The 13065-nt window shown below is 40.5% G+C and overlaps 1 protein-coding gene across 2 annotated transcripts in view; it reads right to left on the reverse strand.

Moving 5' to 3' along the window:
- atp11b (ATPase phospholipid transporting 11B) overlaps positions 1-13065 on the reverse strand; it is a 71398-nt gene that overhangs the window by 38872 nt on the left and 19461 nt on the right. For both annotated transcript variants that reach the window (XM_030050433.1, XM_030050432.1), the window contains exons 6-14: positions 12917-13045; positions 9403-9506; positions 8697-8744; positions 8090-8154; positions 6629-6710; positions 6369-6519; positions 3928-4125; positions 2122-2280; positions 773-960 (exon numbers count right to left, since the gene is read on the reverse strand). In XM_030050433.1, coding sequence (XP_029906293.1) covers positions 773-960; positions 2122-2280; positions 3928-4125; positions 6369-6519; positions 6629-6710; positions 8090-8154; positions 8697-8744; positions 9403-9506; positions 12917-13045 — 1124 coding nt within the window. The remainder of the gene's footprint in view (positions 1-772; positions 961-2121; positions 2281-3927; positions 4126-6368; positions 6520-6628; positions 6711-8089; positions 8155-8696; positions 8745-9402; positions 9507-12916; positions 13046-13065) is intronic.

Here is a 13065-nt window from a genome sequence, read left to right on the forward strand (position 1 = left end):
AACTAAAACACAGAGACAAAATATGCATAGAAACTCTTCTCACATCTCTCTTACTGGATATTTCCATTCTTCTGAATTCCATTCTGATTAGAGTCCGTGACCTGTTCACACTACAGAAGCATCTCAAGACCTATCCAGATAGAGGCCATACAAATCTAAGGCTGGACACTCTGGCTGCTCAATTAGGATTTTTAAGTGTCTGTTTCATCACTTGCAACGTGACACGCAATGATGAAGTCAAATCCCGAGTGACAGAAGTGCAGCCGAGCGGCTCTGCGGCAGAAGAGCGATATAGAGGACAACTCAGAGAGCAAAAGTATGTAGACAGGTGCTGAAATAAATTGTCTGCCGCCAGCTTCTGTACATTTCTCCTGCTTCCATGTTGGACAGCTGTTTCACCAGCACACGGAGTTACTGATGCCTACGTCGTTACCATAGCAACCCCTGCAGATTGATTGGTGATGTTTGGACACACAAATCCAATCTGATCACTTAACAGTGCTAACAGTGCAGTGCGGACATAACAGTGTGGACAGTCTATCTTAAAGACCTGATTTAAGAAGCAAATCTGATTTGCCTGTGGTCTGATCAAGGCCTAATAATTAAAATGATGATGATGACAACAGAGATTCAAGTACCTAAAAGTTGTGATCAAATTGTGGCCATAATTGTGCTAAAAGTCTCCCTGCCAAGGCACAATGGTTCATTTTAACAAACACATGGGTCCTGCAGATACAGACTCATAGTTTTGGAAGCTCTAACAGAACCGTACCTCTTTGTCGCCTCCACCAAAGCTTTCTCATCGGGTGACGAGGCGTAGTACTCCATGTCGTTGGTTGAGAAACCGTTGGCGTGGGAGAACGGGTCTCCTCCCCCGGCCAGACAGTCCGGCTGGTCGTAGCTGATCTGGACCGTGTGACACAAGGACACCGCCTTGAGAAATAACAACTCCTCACCGGTCTGGATGGGAAGAGGAGGACACGGAGGGAGAGTGACAATTACAAATCACTTCTTATTCTCACACACTAGAGATTCAGAGCTCAACTCAAATACTAGCGTGACGTCATAAGATATAGAAACACTTAAGCTGCAAAGCACAACCTCTGCCTCTATCTGGAGTTTTGACAAGGTGTGCAGCTTATGATGCACACTTTTCATCAGTAAACTGTATAAATTTTATTTCACAACAAATGTGTATACACATTCTCTATGTATGTATTGTCTACTGTAGTTTACATTTCCCAATCCTGTAAATGTAAATTACATATTTTTTCATAGTGTCATAGTCTGGCATGTGCTGGCATATGTCATATAAGCACAGGTTCATAGTTTCCTTTATTTCATACTACATATATACTAATGCTGTACATTTTCATTTGTTTTCTTAGCTTCATTGTTTTGATGTTATACAACATGTTATCTGTAATATTCTCATATTTTTTCAGTGATGCATTTCCACTGAATATGTCCTAGTGTTGAAACTCTATGTTGCATTAGGTTTTCTATTTTTCTTATTATATTTTATTTGCTGTGTCCTATCTTTTTCTATTTTTAACTCATTTTTGTTATTGTTGTTGTTGTTGTTGTCGCAATGACTCAATTTTCTCCCTCGGGAATTGTTTTCATGTTTCATCTAATCTGACATTGATTCTAATCAATCTAACAGTGAATGTACACAAATTTGTCTTGGTGACATTGATGCATGAACATAACAACCAAAGCAGCTCCCACACTACAACGGTAAAAATAAAAGCTTTGCCTGGCCATAACTTGATGAAGCCTTTGTCTTTCCATGCCGCTGAGAAGGACTGATTTTTTTTTACAACATGGAAATGATGGCACTGACAATGTATTGTTACTTTTCATGTTTCCCTCATCAGATCTGTTCATGGGGTGCTGACATTTTACACTCTGTGACACTGTCCTCTTTAAAGTTAGTGTCAGATTGCATTCATCAACCCAACCCCAGCACTTACACATGTTCGGGCTGCAGTTTCTGTGTGTGTGTGTGTATGCGTGTGTGTGTTTGTGTGTGTGTGCATGTGTCCAATACATCTGTGTCTTTGCTTGAGTGTGCATGGTGTCTGTATATTTATGCGTGCAGATGTGTATGTGTGTTACCAGGTGGGGTGTAGAGCCGTCTGGAGAGTCGTCAGTCAGTCCCTCTGGTACCAGCTTGCCATTGATTTCCTGGTACTTGGTTCCGTTAATCGAGCATTCGCGGAACTGCATCTCATTTTCCGTTAGTGTACCCGTCTTATCAGTAAACACATACTCCACCTGGGACACAGAAACACACACACAAATGCACACAGGTACTGCTTAAGACAAGATACCACCGGAGACGGTAAAGTTTCTGGTAAGAGCTAATATTTCATAAAAAATGCATGGCTCTGCAAAGATTTTAGGACACTTTTCCTCTAACTAGATAAAGTCAGAGTGGATAAAGTCCTGTTTCAATTTGATGAATCACTCGACACTTTGTAATTTTCAGAGGGTTTTCTTGATGATTTTGGCTTCTTGATGAATTATTTATTAAACAGAGCTGAGGAAGTTTCTTGGCTGAGTAGCGAAATATATCCATGTTTATTCAGCAGTTGCCTTTGACTTATGACTTTTAGGTATACAGTGACTGAAAACTTTAACTGGCATATTTACAACAACAAAACATCAATAAACAGCAAACAACAAAGACACTTCTCATGTGGTGTTCAATCACATGCATGAGAACGTATGAGCATGCCACAAGAATGGAGACGACCTTATATACATGAAGCTTCACGCAAATGGAAAACTGATCATAATGCTGAGTAGAAAAAATTCATTGATAAAAAGAGATTTCTAGTATTGATAACCAGAGATTTTGAACAATGGGGATAAAAAGTTAATTTAAAGAAATTACTGCATTTCTGGACGTAGCATTTGTCTTTCTAGTTAGTCTAGCTATTTTATGTGTGCTGCAATTCTGTTTTGAGAAATAGTAGGGAATGATGTGCTGAAGGATAAAGAGCTGGCATGGTAACCTGAAACACCTGAAACTTAGACTGTCAGTCAACTCAGAGGAGAGGAGATCCCTCTCCACAAAACAATGCAGCCTTTTAAATATTAAAAATGGAGACTTTTCAAACTCTTCTCTCTTCTTTAAAGGTCATATATTTATTACGTGCAGTCATTCAGGTTTAACTGCATACTCTATGTTCGTATGTGGGAAAATATGAACACAAATGTAATAAATCACATTGTTTACATTGAAACATGGTTGTTCATCTTCAAGAAGCAACATATGAAACTTGGTAGGGAAAATGTTTTATATCTGTTAATGTCATTTAGAGAAAATGGCCATTTCTTTCTCTATTTGTTTACATTATTTTGCACTTGTTGCATTTGGTGCAGCTGGTATAAAAATGTATCTGTTTTGATGATTGTTTTGTATATTTCATGCAACTGTAGTAGTAAAATTAAGAGACTGTATCACAGAATGCAGAAATCGAGCCAAATTTGCCATTTTATCTGTGAAAATTTCACTGGCTTACATTCCTTCAACACTGACAAAAGGCCCAGGAAACAAGCGAGGTGCATTTATGACAAGCGAGGTGCAATTATGACAAGGGCTTTCTTTCTGAATATGAGAGGAGGATTGTGGGAAATCTGTGGAAATTCCCAGCTTAGATGTGACGCTTCATGGTTTAAGTCGGATTTTCACAACATTTACTCACTTCACTTCATTAACCATACAAGGCTTGAAGAACACACGGTTGGGAGATTAATTTGCTCCACTGCTGTATGAAGTCTGACAATATCTGACCTGAATTTGGTTCTTACTGACCATGGCACCATGGGGGAAACAAGCAATATGTGTGGGTGTCTTTCTATTGAGTAAAGTGGGTAATTTCCCACAATGCACGTGTGCACACTCTTACTCCATACCTGTCCCAGCTCCTCGTTGAGGTCCGAGGTGTTGACCTGGGCTTTCTGGTCACTCTCCTCGTGGTAAAGGTCCAAATCCCAGCCAATGAAAAAGGAGCCCAGGAACTTCTGCATCTCCACGGTAACGTACAGTGAGATGGGGATGATGAAGTTGTAGAGAACCAGGAATGCCAGGAAGTCTGAGATGAACTTCAAAATCTGGAGGAAGAAAAAGAGAGTGACTTGGTTTTATTATTTTATTAGAGAGAGAATGAGGGACAAGTGGAGGAGGAGACAGAAGAGGAAAAAGACCATCAGGAGAAACAACAGGACTGAACTGAGATTGAATTTGTTGACTACTGGGCTATTGAACTTTAGGCTAACAAGGATAAACTGATTTCATTTTAATTGGATGGCAAATGGCAAACCAAAGGGAGGAGCAGGTGGAGGAAAAAACAGCTAAGGATACTGGGTGAACAACAATAAAAGCAATGTATACAAAGAAGAAGAAATGCATAAAATGTGCGCAAGCAGTTTCCAGCCAGCTGTCGACTGTCAAGCAAATGTTTACATTTGCTTTTGAAAAGCCACAAAGAATAACATTTATACTAATGAGTTTCCATAATCTGGATTCATGAAAACAAATTGCTTTCTGAAGACAGAACGTGCTACATAAGCAGAAACATCCAGAAGTACAATGGAGTGAGAGGCTTTCAAGAACTGGCTAGTGTTTGACAAATTGTTACTGTCCTTTAGTGCCAATGAATGTTAACCATATTTCATGCTTTTGTCTCAAGACAAAAACATTAAAGTGGCACTATTTCAGACAACTGCCCTTGCATCGCTGTTTCTCTCATTGTTTCTTTGTTACTTTTCTGCTCCATAAGAGCATAAAAACATTTGTGATATTGAGAAAATGTTGTCAAATGATAGTGTTTCTGCTGGTGATTTGAACTTTACAATATGGATGAAAGAAACGTAAGAATGGGAGCATCTGGAAGGTGGAGGAGGAGATGTGGGGTGATAAAAACTCCTGAGTCTGCAAGTACAAAATCAAATTCAGAGATCCCTCTTTATGGAGCAAAGAAGCCTGTTGATTTTTTAGGCAGATATATAATCTATTTAACCCAACTTACAATGTTCAAGGAAAAATGACTGCCTGAAGTGAATCAACAGCTATGTAATTTCATCTAATTCAAAACAAAGCCACCAAATGCTGTCTATCTGAGTGCAGACCCTTTTAAATTCAAAGCAGGCAGGATAATCTATCCCCATTAAGGAGTTAATTACTTTCTGTGACAGGAAAGGAGAGAGCATGAGAGAGTCAGAGCTTCCAACGGACAGACAGGGGTATCTGCAGGTTTTAGACCACCAAATTTAAGAGCTTTTAAGAGCTTTCTGATGCCACTTTGTTACTTTATGCTACTACCAATTTAAAGGGAAAAAGCAACAGAACTGGTAAAACTAGTCTACTGCTGATTAATCTACTACTGCAACTTCTGACACTAAAAGAGCAGGATTAGAAAAAGGGACACTAGGAAATTAATTGTGAAGGGACAAGGGCAAACTGTGTAGACACTATGAAAAGAAAACTGTAATAATGCTTATTTTTATAGACTTTATTGACTAAACATAAAACAAAGAAACATTATTACATGGTGAAAAAGAGCTAAAATTATTATTTAATATATTTTGTAGTTTTTAATGGCCCTGGCTTTCAGTCATCTAGTTTAATTCTTTTTCAGACTTTTTGAGGTCCTGTGGATACCCAGGAGGTGACAACTTTGGCATTTGCTGTGATGTGAGGACACATTTGTGGCTACACAGTAAACACTTAAACTGGGCCAGTCCAGCGGCCTGCTTGGGTGCAGGTCATTTCAAATGGAAAACATGGGCATTAATTTGTCATGCCGGTATTCCCCTGCCTGTCTCCAGGGACAGGGGCAGCTAGTAGGCAACTAGGTTTTGTTTTCAATACATAGAGGCTGCAGATCTCCCTGACTGATTGGTGTTGGCAGGCTGGCTGATAGGCTGGCAGGCTGGCCCAGTGACAGACACTTCCTCTTATGCCCTGTCACGCTATCTCAAGACTCTGGTACCACCCTGCCAGCGCCCATCTAGGACTGTGTGAGTGTGCACTCACAGATGCAAGGGTGGGCCGAGGGGTAAAAATGCAATGCACCATCCATCTCCTCTAACTCTCTCCAGATATTTATCCACGCTTTGGAGCAGAGAGAAATAAGCCATTATTATTTGGCATTAAAATGAAGGTGGAAGAGAGTGTGTGTGTGTGTGTGTGTGTGTGTGTGAGGGGTTAGATAGAGGCAGAGAGAGAAAGACAGGGGTGGGATGGTGACTAAAATCTCACATTATCTTATCTGTGGAGCTGATCAGCTGCACTTAGAGAAGTGAATCAATAGATGAATGTTTTCATATAGAGCCCTCATGTGAAGCAGACTAACCGGACTGCTGTTTCTCTCTTGTTCAGTCTTGTGGTTGTAAAAGGGCTCGTCCCATTTGTCCTCGGCCTGCCAGGCGTACTTCAGGATTGTGCTGAGCACGGCCTCAAACAGCAAGATGCCCAGGTAGATGATCAGAAAGGTATTCATGGACCTGATTTATGAAAATATTATTATAAGGCATTGCATTTCTAAGCATATCTGCAAACACAGCACTATTTTCTTTATAGTGAGTGACAGAGGAAGAAGAAAAAAGTGCTCACTTCTCCACCGCTGAACGTTTCTGGGACTTGCACTTATAGTTGAGGGCCATCTTGGACTCCATCCCAGTGTAAACGGCCACACCTACAACAAAACAACTGGTTAGAGTGAAAAGGCCAAAACATAAATGCCGAATCATCTGTATGTTTTCAATAGATCACTGGCTCCTGTGCTCCATGCTAACACTTTAGCATAAACTATGTAGAGTGATAGCAGGGGCATCAGCCAAAGAGGACTGACCTTCTAATGATAAACACATATCAGTGCATACTACTGCTAATATAGCCAATGTAGCCACAGGTTTTTTTTTTTTTTTTTACACAAGCATTCACTCATTGCACAATGATTTTTTTTAGCTATACATTCTCCCATCATCCACAACCTTCACTCTCTATGGAAATACATTCTCTTGCCCAGTAGTGCAAAGTAACATTATTTTTTATTCAATGTTCAAGTAAACTTTATGAGTTTTCTACAGAGAACAGCCGCACTCTCAACAAATCTTTTTTCAAATTATGTAACATTCAACATCTGAGCTGCAATTTTCTTTCTCTATTGAGATAATACAGGCGGCTTACTATGACTCAATATAAATGCTAGAATAGTTACATGGAGCATCAGAACCAAAGATCCACTGGGGACACGTGGATGATTTCAGTGTCAGTGTTCTCACATGGTCAACAGGCAAGGTGACCAGCAACTCAACCTCCCAAAGACCCGATGTATTCCTTTAACATCGACAGAAAACAGAAAAACTGCTACCAGTGAGAGCGATGACAAAAAGGAAGTGGACATGAAACTAGAGGAAGGATTTCGTGACAAGAGCTGGACTGAAAAATGACAACTGCTACACCGAAAGTGGTGAGAGCCAGATGGCACTTGGGGCTACAGATCATTAGCCGGCTGCAGAAGATGACATTTCTTCAAGCTTCAGTGTTGGGTGTCACACTAAGAAATAGATCATTACTATACGCAAATTATTAATTTGTGATGTTCTCACAACAATAAATACTATCCAACTGGACTCAGTAGACTATATGTAAAATTTGCATGGAAAAAGTGAAAAACTCGAAAACATATGCTACAGGATCATTTGAACACGCTACATTACGGCTCTGCTGAAGCTGAAACCTGTCCTGTGTCACATTGTATTATTTACATTTGGTTAATTTGATCATCACTCATGCCAGATAGCATTACAGATTTTTGGCAAGCTGTTTTCTTCATCAACTTAATTCTAAAGTCTACTATTTTCTATACACTGATGCACAAAAACCCGCAGACTAATCAGTTTTAAAACTCAGCCTGTCCAAACACAGCATTCAGCTTTCTCAAAAATTCAGACATAAGACAAGCAATATTGAGAGGTATAGCCTATATATGAGAAATCAGAACTGTGCAATCACTCTAGAGGTTCAATTTCTGCAAAACCATTTCACCAAAATGTCATAATATTGACCCACCGAAAATCTCTTTGGTATTTTTCAACCTGGCTCCTCGCAGCAGCAAATTCTCCGGACCCAGCGGTCTGAGTAAACACAAACACACAGCAGAACAGAGAAAAAATGGATATGGCTATGGGAAAGCCTTGCACAGTATTTCAGTGAGGCTATGTCTTAACAACAAGACACAATATAAGTTTTAATCAAGCTAAAACACTCAAGTGAAGGACTGCACACAAGTTGTGCATTTATAATCAAATAATATTTGCATATTGCTACATATTTTGGGGTTTGTTTTAGCATAAAAACTGATTAAATACAGAAAATTACTTGCACTTTTATGCAGTCATGCTTGGTTGATTTTGTAACCATTTTATCCTTGTGTTTTGAAACGGGGACACAAAACACTTAACATTCAGCTAAAAGACTGAAAAGCTCATTAACGAAAAAGCACCTACAGCACTGATGTGCTTTTCGGGATTTGGGATGTCTGTTTTGCTTTGTCATCTTCTTTGCTTGTGAAACCCGACTTCTGTGTTGTCAGCTTATCTTTAGAAAATAGTAAATTTATCTGCACAAATAAAGTTGTTATTACTGGTCCCAGCTGTCAGGACAGTTCTGGTCTCACCTGACAATCTCCTCTCCATGTTGAGTCACCGTAATCCGACCAACAAACCTGGAAAACACAGGAAGCATTTCTGCTGAGTCGTGAGATGGAGTAAGTGTGATAGAGTGGGAGAGAGAGGGGGAGAGAGAGAGAGAGAGAGAGAGAGAGAGAGAGAGAGAGAGAGAGAGAGAGAGAGAGAGAGAGAGAGGGAAAGGGGTGTGGGGGTGGGAGCCACATAAACAATCCACTTGACCTGAAAATACTCTGATCGGTCTTGAACTAGCCAGCTGAGAGACACTGCATGAGGGACAGGGGTTTGTCTGAAATGTGTTGCACATGGAGGAGACACATCATATCAGCACATCAAAAATCTTCAGAGAAAATCCCCCCAACCATTAAACATTTAAAAATGTCATTCCCAATTTTACAGAATGTATGACAGTGACTAATCATTCATAATCAAAGGTGGCATTCTCTCCATTATTACACCCACACTTACAATGCAGACGTGTCTACAATTCAGCACCAAATGAACAACAACAATTTTCCCAAATGATGTGACTGATAAAAAAAAAAAGTGTTATTTGTGGTTCTCATGTGGGTCTATTTGGGCTTCCTGACATGACAATGCTTTTGTCTATTAAGTCAAATTATACAGGACATTCTTCAAAACTGGGCTTGTGTGTGTGGGTGTGGGTGTCTGTGTGTGTGTGTTCGGGCAAACTACCTGTATAAGTCAGCCTCAGGTTGTTGACACTCCACCACAGCCTGCAGAGCCTCCAGTCTGGACACTGACTGACACACTGACGTCTCTGCGACTGAGTAGTGGGTCTGCAAACATGCACACACACCCACGAATGTTGAGAAAGAACAAGCCTCTTGGTAAGTCTGCACAAAGAGACAGCTCAAGACTGTAAGACAGAGTCGAGTCAAAACTGACAGAAAATGGTCAATCCCTAATTCCTCTGGTCCAGTCAGTCAGGGCTGCTCTGACAGGGAGGAGGACACAGTTCATCTGGTAACTCGGCCAAGGGAAGGAGGGCCGAGGGCAGGAGAGGATAGAGGTGTGGGCGTGAAAGCAGGGTGTGGACAGTCTGACCTTATTTGCACCACATCTGAGCTGAAGGCAAAGCAAGTTTATTTATATAGCACCATTCAGACACAAGACAATTCAAAGTGCTTTACAGAGACACAGACTGAAGAGGCGCAGACTGCATAAAATGAAGAAGGCATGTCTGATTTATCTGCCCATATACTCAACATCACTGGGGCTACCTTTCTGCCAGGGTCACTCCCTGAGTAAAGATGAATGAGATACCAAGTGGTGGGTCTATAAAACAGCACTTTTAAAGGGAAAAAACAAAACAAAACACGAGGTGACACCAAGCAGAAGCCGAGATGCTGAGTGTTGTGTTTGAACTGAACTCTCACAGGTTATTTCTCACTGCAGCTCTACAATAAACTACACATGTGCTGCAGGGTGTTTCCCCGAAAACAACTTGAATCCTCAGTGACGCCTCGTGACTTTGCCCTTAACCTGGTTCAGTCATTTCGTCAATCAGTGAATGACTGTATTGTATCTGTATCAAGGACTCACCATGTGCTGCCTTAAGTCCCTGACAAAGCAAGTTTTACTCGCAAGCCTTCATGGTAAACATATATTCCTCGTCATGTGTGGTCCTGAAGCATGCATGCACAAGTGTTTCCACCCAAGCGGCTTGTCCAGACATTGCAGCGACACTTGAATAAAAATACGTGTGTTTGGGAAGTACTGAGCATAAAACTGGATACCACAGACTTGGATTATACTGCATGAGGAGTGTGAGCTTTTTAAACAGAACTTTTGGCAGCATTTTGCTGTTGTAAAATTGTAAAATTACAGACCCAAAAACTTGATTTGTCTGGGATTAAAGGCAGCAATGAAGTACTTGATACAGATAGTATGCATTATGGGTGAACTATTCCTTTAAGTATGGCTGTCCCAGGAAACATGATCATTCTGTTCCCTTATCTACCCGCCAATAAAAACCATCTCAGACATGAGACGCTCTTTGGTAATGCTAGTTGACATTACTGTGTTCACAAATTCAGAGTTTGGTGTGATGATGGTGCTAGAGGAGAGGGCATGTAATCACCAAAATCAACAGGAGTCATTAATATGCACTGCAAATGTGAAAGAGTTCAAACAAAAGGTATTCTAGTTATCAAATTCACAGCAGGATCTATGGCAGTGCAGCAGCAGAGTTGAGGCAAATCTATATCCTGGTCTGCTGATCCAGTGATGTAATCAGGCATTAGTAAATATATTGATGCAGTCTCCCAAAACACACAATTGGTAATGAACATGTCTCCTTATTGCAACCTGTAAATGAGTCGAGAGTCGTTTAAAAAATGCTTAAGAGCCAAAATAAAATGCATCACACACCAGACCATTTTTTTTTTTTTAGTCCAATCAGTGATCTCCTGAGATTTTTGTATGAGACATATGGACAAACAACCAAATGATGTAGCTCCCCCTTTGAAAAAAAAACACAATGTAGTGGTGACACGTATAATTCCCCAAGCAATTTTCATTAGAATCCAATCATCAGTGCTGAGGGAAGTTATCCCACATTAGTATGAGTTATGCATCAATCTGTATGTTCACTATTCTAAAGTGAAACTTGCTTGAATGTATTTGATTGTTGACTCCTTTTGTGATTGCTGTGATCTCCTCCACACTTCACGGGCACAAACTGCATTTTCTGCCCCTGTCAAAACTGTCCAAAATGTTATTACAGTTCTATTTTTCAAGTCTTGTCTGACATCTTTTAACAGACAAACCCGATCTACTGTCCACTGTATTTGACATTCAGGGTGAATCCAGTTGCCTTAAAAAAGACAGATTTACAACAATATGACTTTTCACCCCAATAGCATGCGCGCTTATTACACACACACACACACACACACACACACACACACACACACACACACACACACACACACACACACTGCAATCTCATTATGTTGCACAATACTATATATGAATGTGTCTGGCTGACACGAATTTACACAGATGACAAAAGGTGAAACAAATGCAGACACATATTTCTATAAAAAGATATTTTGCCACCCATTAGTAACCACTACGCTGTATAAATAAACTGTAATAGAGGCAGCAGTATCTCATTAGAGAAATAATTAGGCAACATCGCCTCTGGCAACACAGAGCTGCACAGGAGAGAGAGGAAGAGAGGAGAGGAGATGAAGAGATGAAGAGAAAGAGAAAGAAATAAAGAGATAATCCTTTCAATCCTTTCATCCTGAGAGAAACAGACAGAAGTGGATAGAGATATGAACATGGAGGGGAAATACAGTGAGAGGAGAAATTACAGGACAGTACGAAAATGGGTGGTGTAAAAAAGGCACTCCAAATTTTCTTGTGGTTTTCAGCAGAGGTTTTGGTGGTAACATAAACAGACGAGTGAACTTCATGTGTTGATAGCACATGAAGTACATGGTGTATTTTAGAGTTTGAAAAACCCTAGTGAATACACCAGGATTTCTGCAAGTTTCAACAAATTAATTTGACCTTTATCAACTAAGACCTTTTTAATGCCAGTTAGAATGTAAGACCCTTTTCATCAGTGAAGAAACATACACACACAGACACACAGACACACATTCATGTACACACACTGGCATTAGTAGTGTGAAAAGTCCACAGAGGGTTTTCCCCTGCCTATTAAACTTTGGCTACCCAATTCTATTTTCTGACCAATTAAAGACTAATTTCAAATATCTGCAAACCATTTTCCACCAAATGACTTCTAAATGACTTTCAGTGAGGCTTTTTCCATGCATAGGGCTCTAATATGGGCTCCATTAGCCTTATGTTCCTTCAGTGGCAGTGTGTCTTCCAGTCATCAACTCTGCTTCCCTGTGCAGTGCAGCCGCCAACCCTGATGAGTTTACCAGCTTAACGTCTCTGGAGGCCGCTGAAAACCTGGACTTGATTGCATTTCATTTCTGACTGGCTGAGTCATGTTTGAGGCTGTTGCAAAACACCACAGACGTACATCTGTGATCATGCAACAGTTTATTTAAACATTAATGTGCCGACTGAAAGTTATTACTGGTACTGGCGCTTGTTGCAGCCACTTTGTTTATGTGATATTGATTTTACATGTTCCGTCTCTTTGAATGATCTCTCTCTCTCTCTCACACACACACACACACACACACACACACACACACACCTTGAGGTTGGTCTCTCCGTCGAGGCTGGTGGTGGTGATGTGACAGGTGCCATCTGAGCGGTCCGACGACAGCAGCACCAGATCAGCTGGGAATGTCTCATCTTTAGCCACGCGAACTATGTCCCCCACCTAGACACACACACATACAT

The sequence above is a fragment of the Myripristis murdjan genome, chromosome 4 (assembly GCF_902150065.1).
Source record: "Myripristis murdjan chromosome 4, fMyrMur1.1, whole genome shotgun sequence".
Taxonomy (NCBI): domain Eukaryota; kingdom Metazoa; phylum Chordata; class Actinopteri; order Holocentriformes; family Holocentridae; genus Myripristis; species Myripristis murdjan.